The sequence below is a fragment of the Neolamprologus brichardi genome, chromosome 3, assembly GCF_056152115.1.
Source record: "Neolamprologus brichardi isolate AB-2024 chromosome 3, ASM5615211v1, whole genome shotgun sequence".
Lineage (NCBI taxonomy): Eukaryota > Metazoa > Chordata > Actinopteri > Cichliformes > Cichlidae > Neolamprologus > Neolamprologus brichardi.
Window position 1 is genome coordinate 15,273,838 of NC_142106.1, and position 17,402 is coordinate 15,291,239.

General features: G+C 39.4%; 1 protein-coding gene across 1 annotated transcript; it reads right to left on the bottom strand.

Moving 5' to 3' along the window:
* Nucleotides 1–2,982: 2,982 nt before the first annotated feature.
* Nucleotides 2,983–16,467, bottom strand: cyp17a2 (cytochrome P450, family 17, subfamily A, polypeptide 2). The gene is made up of 9 exons (XM_087832448.1): nt 16,105–16,467; nt 10,838–10,958; nt 9,142–9,280; nt 5,994–6,223; nt 5,407–5,493; nt 4,828–5,040; nt 4,440–4,609; nt 4,097–4,200; nt 2,983–3,996 (listed from the first exon to the last, which is right to left on the bottom strand). Exons 1-9 carry the CDS (start codon nt 16,338–16,340, stop codon nt 3,731–3,733), a joined length of 1,566 nt encoding a protein of 521 aa, XP_087688574.1. The 5' UTR covers nt 16,341–16,467; the 3' UTR covers nt 2,983–3,730.
* Nucleotides 16,468–17,402: the final 935 nt, after the last annotated feature.

The following is a 17,402-nucleotide window of genomic DNA, read 5'->3' on the forward strand; positions in this document are numbered from 1 at the left end:
CTTGTGACTTATTTTACCAAGCAGCATCAAGCAACCACCTGGCAACCGTTTGGGGAATACACATTTTTCCCTGGTAACTAGTGGTTACCAGAAGTCACTTGCCGTTGTTAAGCCACTTGCAACCAGTTGGGAAATGCTAAATATTTCCTTGCAACCAGGAGTTGCCAGTCAGTGTCAAAGAGTCTCTAGAGCTGTGTGATTGTGACTTTAGAGCTGTGACATGTTGACCATCAAGAGTTTTTACTGAAGCTCTTGGGAGCCAACATGGTAACTGTCTCCTTTGGCGTTTTGGGGATAAAATCTTCAACCCATTGTACCCAGTCTCCTTGAATGTGAGGCTAATTTTAGAGCTGAATAACTTTTGGAAACCCCAGTCTCTGTCTTTTTGTTAGAGTTAAACCGGGACTTATCATTTTCATCAGATGTTAACAAGTGTTCTCTTGCACTGAAGAGTTTTACATTTACTAGCACGTTGACAGGTTTTGCATCGACAGGTCACATGTTTGTAGTGTCACAATATGTTATTTTAAACTTTTAGCTCAAACAGAGTCAAAAAGTATCTATGTAAAAGCATTTATGTTCCTGTTTTTCTCTGACTCCATACATTTGAGGTAGTGTAACCATTAAAGGGAACTGATCACCTACCCAGCCCATTGGCTAACCACTGAAATGGTTTTCTTCTTAGACCATTTTATAAAAGAATACCATAGTTGCTGTAATCTTACTCTGTGGTTCCTTATCTTAAAGGCCATGCCATCTTGTTATTTTAGCTCATCTGGCCAAAGGATCGTTGAACTTAGACCATGTTGAGGCATCTGCCTTCTCTTAATAGTTCACAAGAATCTCTGCTCTTCCTGAAGTATTTGTGAAGTTTTAGTGGAACTTGCACAAAATGATCAACTAATGTCAAGGTCAAGATCAATTTGTTATTTTCAAGTTAATAAGCAGTGAATTGTGATGGATTGTAAGCCAGATGAGCTATTGCGTCATTGACATTCTGTCAGAAGAGACCAGGTTTATTTAACTTCTGGAGAAAGACGCATGCTTGTTTGATGATTACGTGAAGATGGTGGGCGAATGTTACAAGCTAAACTCTGTATTCTCATCATAACTTCTCATCAGAGTTGCTAATGGGTGGGGGCTATAAATGGAAGTCCGTCCTGAGATCCAGGAGCAGGAGCTATTTGGAGGCAATGAATCATATTTTAATTTTTGGGGTGACCGGTTCTCTTTATGTAAAACTGCCTACATTGATGCTAACAAAAGACTAAATTCGGAACTAAAGTCTGATGACCAAATGTTTGGTCATGATCATGGTACAGTCAGTATTTGGTCATGCAGAGTCTGTACCCTGTTATTATTATCTTACTCTGTGAAACAAACACAGATCTTAACATGACTAGAGTCAGTTTAGATTTGGAATAACCAAATTTCTCTCTTTTTGGCTCTTTGATCAATTTTCACTTTTTGGACGATGCAACTGTAAGCAGCTTCACCTGTGGTGTATAGCAAAATTATTTATTTTTCTGAAAGTGTTGTTGTTCCTTCTATTGTAGGGATCCATCCCTCTGTCCAAAGGATGCTATGCTCTTCTCGTAATCTCTTCTGTCCTTCCTGTATGCATGAGGTTTGTCGGCGATGTCGAAAGAAGCACAGAAGAGATTAGTTGTTAAAACCCATTAATATTACAATGGCAACGGAGCTAATTAGTAGTAATACTAAATTAATAGCTAGTGTGTATGTATGAGTGTGTGTGTGTGATCCAACTAAACCAGCCTGTTCTAAAAGTGTGTGAAAATATACTGAATAAACTGTCAAATCTAAAAAAAAAACCCACCTGTGTCTTTCTGCTCTTTCTAGTAGAGCAACATTTCATCCATATAGGACAGAAAATGAAGAAGTGCTACAACCACACTGAAGATTAATCATCATTTATTCATTTGAAATAATAATAATGACAGACTATATTTTGTAACAATTACAGATGATAATTGAACAAGTAATAAAATTATCACATAGTCGTTAATACTAAAGTTTAAAAAAAGTAGTGAAAATTTGAAGGTATTAGCAGCTTGAAGCTGTAGGGAAGGTTCTACCATTACACTAACATTTCTAAGGATTTACAATGTTCTTGTACATTTTTTGTCTGTTATTTAAAGAAGAAATCATTATGTGGTTTCATAGTGTAGTGGTAAACTTTGATTCCAGCCGGGGACATAAGTTTGCTTTGGGGTCGTGTCAGGAAGGGAATTTGGCATAAAACTACCAAGTCAAACAATTTCTTGTCAATCTTCTCAGGGCATTTTCATACCTGTAGTTTACAAACTCATTATATTAGATGATATTTCAGGATGAACTGTAGTCTGTGTCTGTAGTGCTCTGCTGCGCACCAGATTGCAGACCATGGCTGGCTACGGGAAGCCGTCTAACTCAAAACTGCAGCATAGACCTAGTACTTGAGTCGGATGGTTCTATAAAAACTGCTTTGGAGTTTGTTTGAAACCCGACCAAAACCACTCATATTGGCCCACGTCTAAGTGTGATGCCCATATTCACAACTGAACACACCTTGAGTGGTTAAAATGAAGTCAACTGGACTGTGAAGTTGTTTTGCCTTGCATCCAGGAGGATTCTTCTAAAATAACTGACAGCCCAGAGTATTTAACCCCTCCTGGTCATGCTTTTTTTGAGGCGTTCCTGTGGGTCATTAAACCACTGTTATCATGTGAGCCAAAATGTGGGAAAAGATCCACAGGACATTCCTGTTACCAAGCGCAAAGTGTGACACCTCTCAACCAGAGTTTGACTTGAACTGACCAAACTGCACAGGTAGGAAAACCCCCTAAAAACGGCAATAGTGGCAGGTGATAGTTGCTAGTTTTATACTAATACTTTATATAGTATACTTCATAATAATTTTATACTAATTAGTAACACGTTTATTGGTCAGATCTACCCAATGTTTATTTAACAAAATAACTGTGTTTTATCCAAATATGATGGAAGTATGTTACGACAAAGAGCTTCCTAAAGAACAACAACAATCTAGAATATTTTGACTAGAATAATGGTTTAATGGGTTAGTTTAATGGTTATGGAAGTGCTTAGCTTACTCTCTTAGCTATATGTGCATTGTGGTTATGGTATGGCTCCATCACAGTTCATAAGCTTTAATAAAATCTCCCCTTTGCCTGAAAAAAATCCCAAGGTTAAGATTCACATCTTTATGTAAAATGTCATATTGGATAAAGGACCTGCAAACATGAATCCTCAAAAAACAATGCAACAAAAACATTTAAAAACTTTTTTTTCTCTGTTTTTGTTTTGTTTTGTTTTTTGTGAGAAAACTAATGACAGCAGAGACACCACAAACTGGTATTCCTCCCTCTGTTGCTATTAAGAAGTATGTCTGTGAAGGTTCTCAGTCATCCAGGTCATTGTAGTTCTTCAGAACTGAAGAACTACAATGACCTGAACTGAAGAAGCTTCTCGGATGAGAGGTGAAACGTCTTCAAGCAACTTAAAGAAGGCCAGACGCTTTTCTTTGCAAGCTCCTTTGACTTGCTATTAAGAAGTGTATCTTTCACCTGAATTGGGTTTTCTTCCTTTTTTTTTTTTTTGCTTGGATTTTGGGCAGTAGGAGGCATGTGATGAAATGACATGGAATGAGCAATTTACGTTTCTGTTCCTCATCACCCAGCCTGACTGTCTGCCTCACACTCTCTCACTGTCATTTTCCTCCATCCTCCCATCCAGCCCTGGGAACAACAACAACTTTAAAAGGCAATGGCTGCAACACCACACCCAACCGTCCCTGCAAGTTGGGCAGAGGAGCACCATTTGGCACCCTGAAGCTCATTCGCTGGAGCAGAGAGGACAAGAAAAGGAAGACCTCCAGGATAGCCAGTGATTTGCCAACGCAGACTCGAGGTCCTGCCCCAAATGGAAGGAAAGAGGAGGGTGTGACCTGCTGACCATGTTGGTCAAGAAAACGTTCTGAAATGATAGGACAACACAGGAGAAGGTGGTGTGATTAGGTGCTCTTTTTAAAAAAAAGCTGGAGTTACATTGTTGGTGTTTATGTGCATCTGTTAACCTGGTTTGAACAAATCAGGTGTGTCCCAGTGATCGGGGTCGTGGTGAATCGACCACATGTTGACCAAAACACGTGTCCCCTTGCTGACAATGTGGCCTCCAATGCTACCAGAGATCCCCAGTTATTTAAGGTTTTAAGGTTTTCTTATTATACAAAACAATCAGATTACCTTATAATGCATTTCTGTTGCAATTTTTTTTAGCTAACAGTGCTTCAGTTCAGCAGAAGACAATGGATGGAGAAAATAAGCTAATGTTTCCTTGTTCACATTTTCATCATAACAAGAAACTTAATGTACTAAACAAATCAGCAATGGCTGCAATACAGATTTAAACTGGTCTACCTGCTGTTGGTCATAGCGGTGTGTGGGATCAGCACGGGACTCACTGGCCGGATCCTCATGCCCTCATTAATGACACTGTTCAGGTACGGCAGCTGACCACGGTCTGATATGGTCACAGTCCGCTCACTGCCAACATGCTCATCCAGCTCCTTCTGCACGCGCTCCTGGACCTGGAGTGGATGAAGCATATTGGCAGACCAAATTGACCATTCATAATTAAAGACTACAGAAAAGGCATCCAGCATGATGGAGGGCACAAGATGAAGTGTCTTATATGCCGCCAGTTTTCTGCCCAAACGTCTTCATGTTTTTCTTGTTGGGCTGATAAACAGAAAGTCTTCATAATGCCTTTTCTTTTACATTTCTTTGACTGACATTATGTTTCTACCTCAGGGTGATGCAACAGGTAGGCCAGAATCCACAGTAGTGTGGTGGATGTTGTCTCCACTCCAGCTCCAAAAGTCTCAGCCGCTGTCATCAGGACATGGTCGTCAGTTATCCCATCGTCTTTTGGCTCCGAAGATTTTTGACCCTGCCCACCAGTCTGGCCCTTTAACAAGGCATCCAGGAGGTCTCGTGGGTCTCCGTCACTTCTTGATAACTGAAAACAGATCGGGTAAAACAAAACAAAAAATCAGGCAAGATCAAAGACAATTTTCTAGAATTGTTTGAAGATATGTAAATATATTTTGAAACACTGGCAACAACACGTGCTTAATACATTATAAATTGAAACCTAACATATCTAATATCATTTTTAAGGGTTTAATATACCCACAATGCCACACTGTTATGCTGTGTGTTCCTTATTTCCCCAAGACAAAATCCTGACGTTGCCTACTGGAGAGATCCATCTTCAAGTTTTGAGCCATGAGTGACTCCTGCCCTCTGATGCTACATGATGTGTTTCTATGATAAAAATCCATTCTGTTTGCTTATATTAAAGTAGTGCAAGTCTGTTTATTACCTTGTGCTCCTGCAGTTTGCGGGTCAGTAGTTGGTCTCTGATAGTGATACACTTCTTCAATTTACTGAGAGACTTGTTGGGGAATACCTGCGGGATAGAGTTAGACTCTTACAGTTTATTCAGACAAGGAAAGAAGCAATGTTTTGCTTGTGTTACTATAAATGCCATTACTGGATGGTTTTGGATCTTTTTTTAACTGCCAAATATTTGGGCCTTGTATCATATTTTTACAACTTATCAGTAAGTCGTACAGTTTTTCTCACTTTTCTCAAAGTCCTCATGTTTTATTTTTGTTTGTTTCTATGTAAAAGTTAAGTTGAATCGTACAGCTCCAGCTGTCACCAAATGGTGACAATAAGTCCTTGAGAAAGTTTTAGCTGATCATTTTAGCAACACAGTGAGAAGAAATGTGTTCTCTAAAGTTAAATATTTACATGTATTTGTTAATTTGTCAGTTGATATCTTTAAATAAAGTTAGAGTGAGTTTGACTTTTTCCATAAGGGCAATTTTCTTCTTCTTTTTTTCAAACAGATATAGGATATAAGATTGCATACAGAGCACCTCAGTACCAAGTATAGAATTATACCTTCAGCCAGGGGTAGATGTCAACCAGTCCTCCCCTGGCAATTGTTTCCACAATCCCATTGTTGTATTCAATCACCTCCTGCAGCTCAGCATCGCCGTGTCGATAGGTGGCACTGAACACTAGTGTGCAAATAATATTCGTGACGGCTCTGGTTACTGCAGAGGATGGATCAAACCCCTGCTTTTCGCTGGACAACAGCTCAACACACAGACTGTCCACCTCAGACAGAACTGAAGAAAGAAATGATAAAAAAAAAAAAAATGTAAAGAAAAAGAAAAAAGATCAGAAAATGGCACAATCAGAATTTTAACAAAACACTTTTGAAATGAAAGGTTTTTCTCTTTTCTGAAGGTAACATAAATCAGGGTTACAGAGAGTTGCTGCACCGTCTTGTGGTAGGAAGTGGTTCTACATAAAAGTACTGCCTGACCCTTTGCCAGCATCAGTAGGTATCGCTTCAGTACAATACAGAGACATTTAAAAAAAACGAAAAGTCTGTTTCTTCATATTCTGAATAAACTATTTATAGTCTATTCAATTCAATTCAATTTTATTTATATAGCGCCAAATCACAACAAAAGTCGCCTCAAGGCGCTTCATAGATACAGAGAAAAACCCAACAATCATATGACCCCCTATGAGCAAGCACTTTGGCAACAGTGGGAAGGAAAAACTCCCTTTTAACAGGAAGAAACCTCCGGCAGAACCAGGCTCAGGGAGGGGCGGCCATCTGCTGCGACCGGTTGGGGTGAGAGAAGGAAGACAGGATAAAAGACATGCTGTGGAAGAGAGACAGAGGTTAATAACAGATATGATTCAATACAGAGAGGTCTGTTAATACATAGTGAGCGAGAAGGGTAACTGGAAAGGAAAAACTCAATGCATCATGGGAATCCCCCGGCAGCCTACATCTATTGCAGCATAACTAAGGGAGGATTCAGGGTCACCTGGTCCAGCCCTAACTATATGCTTTAGCAAAAAGGAAAGTTTTAAGCCTAATCTTAAAAGTAGAGATAGTGTCTGTCTCCCGAATCCAAACTGGAAGCTGGTTCCACAGAAGAGGGGCCTGAAAACTGAAGGCTCTGCCTCCCATTCTACTTTTAAATACTCTAGGAACAACAAGTAGGCCTGCAGAGCGGGAGCGAAGTGCTCTAATAGGGTGATATGGTACTACAAGGTCATTAAGATAAGATGGGCCCTGATTATTTAAGACCTTGTATGTGAGGAGCAGGATTTTGAATTCAATTCTGGATTTAACAGGAAGCCAATGAAGAGAAGCCAAAACAGGAGAAATCTGCTCTCTCTTTCTAGTCCCTGTCAGTAATCTTGCTGCAGCATTTTGGATTAACTGAAGGCTTTTCAGTGAGTTTTTTGGACATCCTGATAATAATGAATTGCAGTAGTCCAGCCTGGAAGTAATAAATGCATGAACTAGTTTTTCAGCGTCACTCTGAGACAGGATATTTCTAATTTTAGAGATGTTGCGCAAATGGAAGAACGCAGTCTTACATATTTGTTTAATATGTGCGTTGAAGGACATATCCTGGTCAAAAATGACTCCAAGGTTCCTCACAGTGTTACTGGAGGCCAAGGTAATGCCATCCAGAGTAAGAATCTGGTTAGATACCATATTTCTAAGCTTTTCAGCACCGAGTACAATGACCTCAGTTTTATCTGAATTAAGAAGCAGAAAGTTAGCGGCCATCCAGGTCTTTATGTCTTTAAGACATTCCTGCAGTTTAACTAATTGGTGTGTGTTATCTGGCTTCATGGACAGATAGAGCTGGGTGTCATCTGCATAGCAGTGAAAATGTATGCTATGTCTTCTAATGATGCTGCCTAGGGGAAGCATGTATAATGTAAACAGAATTGGTCCTAGCACTGAACCCTGTGGAACTCCATAATTAACCTCAGTGTGTGAAGAGGACTCTCCATTTACATGCACAAATTGGAGTCTATTAGATAGATATGATACAAACCACTGCAGTGGAATACCTGTAATACCTACAGCATGTTCTAATCGCTCTAACAGGATATTATGGTCAACAGTATCGAATGCTGCACTAAGGTCAAGAAGGACAAGCACAGAGATGAGTCCACTGTCAGAGGCCATAAGAAGATCATTTGTAACCTTCACTAAAGCTGTTTCTGTGCTGTGATGAACTCTGAAACCTGACTGCAACTCTTCAAATAAACCATTCCTCTGCAGATGATCTGTTAGCTGTTTGACAACTACTCTTTCAAGGATTTTTGATATGAAAGGAAGGTTGGAGATTGGCCTATAATTAGCTAAGACTGCTGGGTCTAGAGATGGCTTTTTGAGTAAAGGTTTAACTGCAGCCACCTTGAAGGCCTGTGGTACATAGCCGATTATTAGAGATAGGTTGATCATATATAAGATCGAAGAATTAATCAATGGCAGGACTTCTTTGAGCAGTTTTGTAGGAATGGGGTCTAAAAGACACGTTGATGGTTTGGAGGAAGTAATTATTGAAGTTAACTCAGAAAGATCGATTGGAGAAAAAGAGTCTAACTTAACATCAATGGTACTAAGAGTAGCTGTAGATAATATTACATCTGTGGGATGATTATTGGTAATTTTTTCTCTAATGATAAAAATTTTATTTGTGAAGAAGTTCATGAAGTTATCACTAGTTAACGTTAAAGGGATGGTTGGCTCAAAAGAGCTCTGACTTTTTGTCAGCCTGGCTACAGTGCTGAAGAGAAACCTGGGGTTGTTCTTATTTTCTTCAATCAGTGATGAGTAGTAAGCTGTTCTGGCTTTGCGGAGGGCTTTCTTATAAAGCAACAAACTATTTCTCCAGGCTAAATGATGATCCTCTAAATTTGTCTATGGAGTCACATGTTGTTTATATCCATCAAACAATCAACATAAACTGGCACATTTGAAAAAGCATTTCCTTTTTGCCTTATATTAAACATTTCTTCTGAATTCCCATGCCAACCTGAAGGCTATTTAAGTTTACGTTAGCTTGATGTTGATTTTGATGAATATTTTTTACTTTGCCTGTCAAACAGCAGTGTACTTCAGCTAAATCTGTTAAAATATTAGAAGTGTGGGGTTTTGTTGTTTTTTTACGAAACAGATGGGTGAATGAAAATCAAGTAGCAGGATGGAGCCAAGTACCAATGTCCTGCAGTCGAGTTGTTCCTTCTCCGAACAGAGTAAAGGAGTTGTGGACGAGGCGACGTTGATGCTTCCAGAGAGGGGTGTAGTCTGAAAATGCAATGTCTTTGCCTCCTCTGGTCAGCAGGTTGGTGGTGACCTGCAGGGGAAAACCAGGATGAATGTAAGAACAGTTTTAAAACAGTACTTCAAAATAAAATGGAAGAAAAATATTCAGACAAGGACACTGCTGAGAGCAGCACAGAGACAGGAAATGACATTGACTTGACACCAAGGACGAAAACCAACACTATTTCTGTTTCTGTGAATGGTTTTCTAAAAATGCAGTGGGTTTTTCTTCTGTTGTGTTTTTCATATCAGAGTAGCTGTGAAATGGTTTACAGGCATGAAATATACATAGGAAAATCCACATTACGTAACAGTTACATTACTGAGGTTCTCACTAAGCTGGGGGCATCTTAATGAAAGACTTCACATGTGTTTAATTAAGGGTGGGAAGTACAGTAAAGGTGAAGGGTTTATAATTATGGATAAGCGTTAACCTCAAATAAACTTTGTAAAAAAATAATAATAATAATTTTTGTAAAATGAAATATGAGTTATATAGTTTTTTGATTTAGGTAAAATGTTCCATAAACTGGATGTTCTGCCTTGAGTTTAGTGCCCCCTCCTGGGCCTTGTAAATTGTTGTTAATGTGACATGCACTTTGACCCAGAACAGGAAGTTGACCATGTTAGTTAGGGTAAGCAGGTTCACATGTGCTGAAGGGTTCCTGTAGTTATCCACTGCAATTCTCTTTCTTGTTTATGCCTTCGAAAGCAGCGTCTGTAAGTACTTGTTGAGTATAGAGCCATATTTTAGTAACATTTGCTAAATTTGCTAAGCTAACCACATGTCATGTATACATAGGATGACCTATTACATGAATATGTCTTTGTCTTTTGTTGCTAGCCTTGACTTGCTATAGAGTAGATAATGGCATTTGTAATATATCATTGTGTTAATCACCTTACTATTGTATTTTTTCATATGTTTTAGTTTCACTCAAATTCAATGGTGTATGGCGGTGCAATGTAAAATAAAGCACCTGGAGCTTGGACGGTATATGCTAACTCATGTATTCTTTCGAATGGAGTTTGGCTGGCTGCGTGAATTGTGTACCTGCACACACAAGGAGAGCAGTACACTAAAGCTATAGTGAAGAATTGAAGAATTCTGGTCATTATCAATATATATACAGGTTACAAAAAGGGAGTTTTTCCTTCCTTTGCCAAGCACTTGGTGGATAACGATATGATTGTTGGGGGCTCTTTAGAGTCGTTACCCTATAATGTAAAGCTCTTTGAGGGGGCAGTTGTTGAAATGAAATTTTATTAAACTGAATAAAATTATTTCTCAATTATCACAGATCACATAAGACATGAGTGTCATTAAGTACCAAAAGATCTAACCAACAGCCTAAAACCCAAAGTATTCCAGAAAAAATCCAGAAATCAAACACTAAAGAGCCTAAAATCATTTCCCACTTTAGAAACTAACCAGTCCAGTTAAAATTAAATTTAGATCATGAACCTCCATATACCCTCTTTATGCCCTTCAAGCTGCAAAAACATAATTAAATTGAAGAATCTGGGCAATTGTTGGAACAGAATATTATGTGGGTATTTTCTCTATCTTTGCATCTGCATATCTCACCATGCTCGGTCGTCCAGCAAAGTCCTTGCCTTTCTGCATCAGGACCTCTCTGGCATGTTGATGGCTGTTTATGACCACAGTGTAGTGAGGACCGAGGTAGAGCCCAAACAGAGGCCCATACCTGAAACAGAACAGTGCGGACACTGATGCATAAAAACATGACCACAGTGAATTGAGATACACTAACTACACAGCAAATTCAAAAGTGTTAAATGTTTTGGTGTTAGTAGTCTTAGAGTTAATTTTACTCTAAGTAGAGTCACATTCTTTTAATGTAACTCTGAGGTGTAAAATGATAGTAGTTAAAATCGAGTGTTAAAAATTAGTGTTTCTATTTCAAATCTGGAGGTGTTACAATGGAAACATTAACTCTTGACCTCTTAACTCTGAACTCCTACAGGGGCTATGACACCAATAGAGTAAATTCACAGACTCCGCCCCCAGCACGGCTCCAATCGAAGCTGAAGTGAAGCCATTTCAGAACATTTTGTTCTGCATATTTGAGTTGTTTGCCATGCTTGGTAAGTCATTTTTTCAAAGATTGTTTCAATTATTATTATTAGCTTTTACTTCTGTGGCTCTTTGGAGTTGAGACAAAGCTGTGTGAAAGGCATTAGCCATGTTGCTCGGTGATAGCATAATATTCTGTTTTAGCTAGCTGAAAGGTATTGTTTGCGGCAAATACCACAGCCTTGAAAAAAAGCTTGCATGTGAATTTTCAGTTAGATTTTTTGGTCAAATGCACCTAAAACAATGTCTAGAATGTGAAATGTTGGTATAATGGTGCTACTTGAAGCCTGAAAATGATCTCCCATAAAAAAAAAAAAAAACGAGCAGACAGCAGTAGCAGACGTCCTGACTGGGTTCTACGTTAGCATTTAGATTCCTCCAGAGTTTTGTGCACACGGCTTAGGTAAAAATGAAAAAGGTTGAGGTTTTACATTTAGTTTAGTATTACCTGTTGCCTGTGTCCTTGTCTTTTGGGAAAATACTTTACACAAGTAATGGCTCAAAAAGGATTCCTTTTTTTTTACTGTGCTGCAATTGATTTGTGCCATTAATTAGTGTCAACTAATTTTTGTTCAATCTCCACATAGGATATGCTTGTGAAGATGGAATATGGGGGAGAGCAGAAGTGCGTTGAAGTTCCACAAAGTGATGAATGAAGGACATGCATATTGTATTGAAGAAATAAGTGATGAGAATGCTGTTATTTGCATTTACCAGCTCACCTATGTCAGACCTTTTGATAAACAAAATTCTAATGAAAGTGAGAACATGTACACTGTTACATCTTTCAGAAAATGTTTTGAAATTGTGGTGCACAGTTCAGAATAAATGTTTTTCAAAAACCATTGCATCTTTTTAGTCAATGTTTATTTCCAAAATAAATTTCTAGAAGTTCAGAACAGTAAAATTCACGCTTTTTAGAATTAATTAGAAGATAACTCTTATGTAGTTAAACTAAAATACTCTTTGAGAGTTAATATATAAACTCTTAACACCAAGTGTTAAATTATCAACTCCAGACAGATTTGGTGTTTAACACTAAATCAGAGTTAACGTACCAACTCTCTAAAAAGAGTTAAATTAACACTCTCTGGTGTGGACCCATATAGACACTTTAAAAGTGTTGAAATCAAATCTGACAGTGTTAATTTGGACATGCTGGATTTGCTGTGTAGTCATAGTAAACAGTAAATTGTCCTCATACACACTAACTCATCCTCCCCTCCACTTTTCCTCCACTTACATCACTAACATTTACTTGTCCTCCTCAACATTATCTAGATCTCCAATAATGAACGCATGCTTACAAACATTAACCTGTCCTCCTATCCTTTAACTAGTCCTCCCAAACATTAACCAGTACTTCCATAATGGATTTATATATATATATATATATATATATAAACTTGTCCCTATCAACACATGTATACTTGTTTACAAAAATTAACTAGTCCTTCCAAACATTAAGCTTCTACAGTGAACATGGGCTGATGAACATTACTCCTGAAATGTAACTAGTCCTCCACACATAAACATTTACCGACTAAACATAGCTGGACTGGCCATCGGGCATACCGGGCATTATGGTGATTTTTTGTTTTTATGGGCCGATGGGTTTTTTATTTTGTTTATTTTCCGTAATGATATAAACACTGAAAGGTGGTGGATTGGCCAGATGCTGGGAGATGTGTAAAAGAACTTAGTTGTTTGGTGGTGGCTATTGCAGAGCTTCCACAGATTCAGTAACATTAGCACACAGGTGTCGAACTCCAGGCCTCGAGGGCCGGTGTCCCACAGGTTTTAGATGTGTCCTTGATCCAACACAGCTGATTTAAATGGCTAAATTACCTCCTCAATGGCTGTATCCAAATTCAGGGTCAGCAGCCTTAAAGGCCGCATTTTAAGGCCGATTACGTCACAGCGATACGACGAAGGCTGTCCCAATTTGAAGGCTGCTCGAAATGCGGCCCTCAAATGCGTCCTTCATTTCCCTGAATTTTAAGGACGTGGCGGTGTAGACTTCGTGGCCCAACATATCCCAGAATGCATAGCGCAGCGGTGGGTGTGGATAATTTTGCCGAAAAAAAACAATGAGGGGCGCCCGAAGAGTAAACTTTAAGTAAGTACTGAATATTATGTCACTTATTTATGTGCAAATGTTTAATAACGAAGAACATTAAAACATTACTGTTGGCCACATGTCGGCAAAGTTATAAGACATTAGTGACGTTTGTACTAACTTGGTTTTAAAGCCTTTACTTTAAAATATACGCTGTTCAATAGCTGAGGTTAATCTTACAGAGAATGATCAAAGCTCATGTAGAAACAAACAAACAAATGAACAAAAGATTTTCTCCTTCATTTCTGTCAAACAAAGCTGTATGAAATGTTTCCAGGTGTTAGTATCATGGTTGCTAGGCAACCTGGGCAGCGCAACGGAGGCTAGACCGTCCCATTTCACAAGCCTCGCACTTCCGGCCTTAGCGGTCTTTGAGTACGCGGCCCTCGAGGATCGTTGAGACTGCGTACTTTAAGGCTGCAGACCCTGGATTGGGATACAGCCAATATGTCTTGAAGTTCTCCAGAGGCCTGGTAATGAACTGATCACTTGATTCAGGTGTGTTGACCTAGGGTGATATCTAAAACCTGCAGGACACCGGGCCTCGAGGCCTGGAGTTCGACACCCCTGCATTAGCAAATGGTGGAGACCAGCAGATGCAACACGCTGGCAGGTGGATGAGGGAAAGGGGAGGCAGGAGGAGCAGAGACCTGAGGCGGCCGCCGGTCCAAGTGTCAGGTGAACTGAACTTCAGGTAAGAAGTTATGACCTGCAGTCTATCTGGGTCAGATATAAACCAAGTTTAGGTGGAGTTTATTTTCGTTATGCTGACTTTTTACAGTCAGTTACAATAACTCGAGTAGCTAGCATGACAGAGTTTCTATACTGCTGGGCGGGTGCTATGATTTTATTGATGTTGAACTTGTTTTATCTTATTTTATTTATAAGGTTAGTTATTACAGTTTCCAACTGTCCCGTAAAAAACGGAATCGTTTCGTATTCTGAGAAAATATTGTGCGTTTGGTATTGAGGTGAAAAAAACCCCCACAGTTTGTCCCGGACTACAATGAAAAAGACACACAGCTCGAGTTATTCTGTGTCTTTGCTGCACAGCTGCCTCTTCTTCTCTCATTCTCTCCCCTCCCTCTCCTGTTTCTACTTCAATCATGAAACTGATCAATGATCAGCTGATCAGCTTTTCTCTCTTGTTTGTTTATCGCCCACTTTGCGCCAGAAAGAGGAAACCAGCGGATGTCGCGCTAAACAACAGCAGCACGTTTAAGCTTGATCAGCTAGAATTTATTTAATATTAATTTCTAGTATCAGCTGATGTTTGCTGGAGCCACAGCTGCAAAAGCTGCTGGTCATGATGTCGGTTTGGATATGTGGTGAGAGGGAAACATGCAGATGAAACCAGGAGATGTCCTTACTGAATCATCAGAGCTGAACAGGTGATGGAGAAACAGGTTTACCTTTTAGGTGACATGAATCAGTTGAAGGGAAGTTATGAACTGTTTCTGAGAGACAAATAACACCAGCATCCTTTTCTACATAGCTGACAGCTGGTAACTGTGCAGGGGCGGATCTAGCAAAGTTTTGCCAGGTGGACAGGTAGGGCATTAACGGGGGAGAGGTGGGCACAAAGAAATACTTTCTTATTCTCATTTAAAATTTCTCACTTTTAACAAATAATTATCTGAAACTTACAACAAACGTTTTCATTTGATGTGGAATATAGAAATCCATTATTGTGCATAGTAATTTTTTTGAGGGTCCCAACATAATTTCTTCAGAAGTAAGTACTGTATATGATGCCAGCATTTTCCCACATTTTCTAGATACTGTACCAGTACTGTGTGTAAAATGCCATCAAAAAGTCAATTAAGTTTTATTCTTTCTCACCTGTCTTTCTGTCTCCTTTCACTTATTAAAGGTTGCCATGTTAGAAAAAATATTTTGCCCTGCCATGCTGTTTATTGATGTGGCAAATGAATGGTTTATGAAAATATATCTAAATCTGTCATCAGTAATGATCATGTCTCACCTCTAGTCTTCTCTGTCTTAATTTCAGGTTTTCACCATGTGTTGTAGATAGTTCAGGACGTTAACTTGACCAAGCAGTCTACTTTCGGGTACTGTTTAGAATACCAGAATAGGGAGGATGGTGTAGGTTTAAGTTTATTAGATTGATACATATATACCAGCAAGACAGTGTACATCACTGTGACAACAGCGTTTGTTTTCATTCAGAGGATTTATGGTTTTTCCTATAATAGCTGGTGGGCCGGTCACCAGTCAAAATGTCCAGGCCGATTTTTTGTCCCAGTGCAGCTCTGCTACTAAAGTTAATATTAACTATTCCTCTCAAACATTAACTACTCATTCCATGATAAGTTGGTGCTTCTGAGCATTAACCAGATCTCTCAAACTAGTCCCCCAAAGATGTACATATTTGTATAGTTTGTCCTCCTAAACATGCACTAGGTTTTCCACTTATTTTGTCCCCCAACTGAAGGAATATTTGCCGACTAACATTAACTAGTCTTCTCAAACATTAAAAGGTCCTGCCAAAATGTCCCTAAAAATGAACCAGTCCTTCCATACCTGTGACTGATTGCTGTCTTGTAAACATGACTGATTCCTCCTGACCAAACTCATGACCAAACTCACGACCAGAAAATTAACATGCCGATCTCACCTGTGGGACATCTGCGTGAAGAGGAGATGAGGTGGGAGGCCTCCTCCAAGCCAGGGGAGACTGCCCAGGAAGGGGAGCCGTGGCAGGCAGGGGATGGAGCCCCGAGCCGAGGGTTCGGTTACAGGAACGAGCCGGCATGTGGTCAAGAACAGGACGACCACTACGACAGTAAAAAGGGTGATAAGGACAGAGGGAGAGAGCGAAGGAGGCAGGAATGAGAGGAGACAGGTGAGCATGTCTGCGGTGAGGTGGAGGAGAGTGCAGGGAGACGCTGGAGAGCCCCGGCTTTAACCTCTCACACACGCAAAAAAACCTTGGAGAGGTCGCTGTGTGTGTATGCGGGAGTTGTTTTTATCACTTATGTATGGCCGTGAATGTGTGTGTGCGCTCGCTGGCGGGTGTTTATGTTGGTTCGACAACCTTGATGTTATCAAGCTGCATATCTGGTTTCCATAGCAACCTTAAAGGAGAATACGACCTCGTCAGTGGGTTTCATCCAAGTCAGTTTGTTCTGTTTCACCACAGGATGAAACTTCAAGGTGACATTCGAAATTATCTCCTGGATAGCTGTAAATCAATAGACCACATGCCAGATGCACCCCAGTGGATTTGTGAGCATTTCAAAGCTCTTATTAATGTGTTAACGAGCTGTTACTGTTACTGGTCTATCATTCGTTGTCTGTTTGTTCAGCAGCTGCACAGATACCCGAGTGCCCACAGGAGGCTCAGCAAACACTTACAGCTGCTGCTCTAAAGCTGAAGGGTTTCAAAATAAAACGCCTTTAACCTCGGACTGTTTGAGACTCACTCTAAACTACCATTTTACATCATATTTATTATATATTTATATTTATTATAATGGTACAAAATGAGATGGTGTGTGTTTGTGTATACTTATGTGAGTTTGTATTATGCTGTCTGTTGTTGCTTAATTATATTTGTTATGTTGTGTTTGACAAATTAACTTGTTTTAAAAACTAGTTTTGAGCTTTGTTTTTGGCTTCATTGTGGTCTCTTTTTAATTTGACTCTTGTTTGAGTAACTCTGTGGTACAGTGATACGGGAAAAGTCTGTTTCTGTTCTTATATAAAGACCCGTGTAGCACTTATTACTGGACCTCAGATTAACTCCATGAACATTTCAGAGAGTCAAAAAGACACGTATTCAATTTCAATTCAGTTTTATTTATATAGCACCAAATCACAACAAACAGATTGCACAGATTGTGCAATAATACAGAGAAAACACCAACAATCAGACAATGTTTTATGAGCAGTGTTGAATAACAGAATACATGT

Excerpts from the sequence above, each read along its gene's own strand:
- cyp17a2 (XM_087832448.1), bottom strand. The coding sequence starts at position 16,340 with ATGCTCACCTGTCTCCTCTCATTCCTGCCTCCTTCGCTCTCTCCCTCT. Across the intron at positions 10,959-16,104 it reads TTCACGCAGATGTCCCACAG|GTATGGGCCTCTGTTTGGGC; the intron begins GTGAGATCGGCA and ends GTTCTGTTTCAG. Across the intron at positions 4,201-4,439 it reads ACCGCTATGACCAACAGCAG|CATTGGAGGCCACATTGTCA; the intron begins GTAGACCAGTTT and ends GATCTCTGGTAG.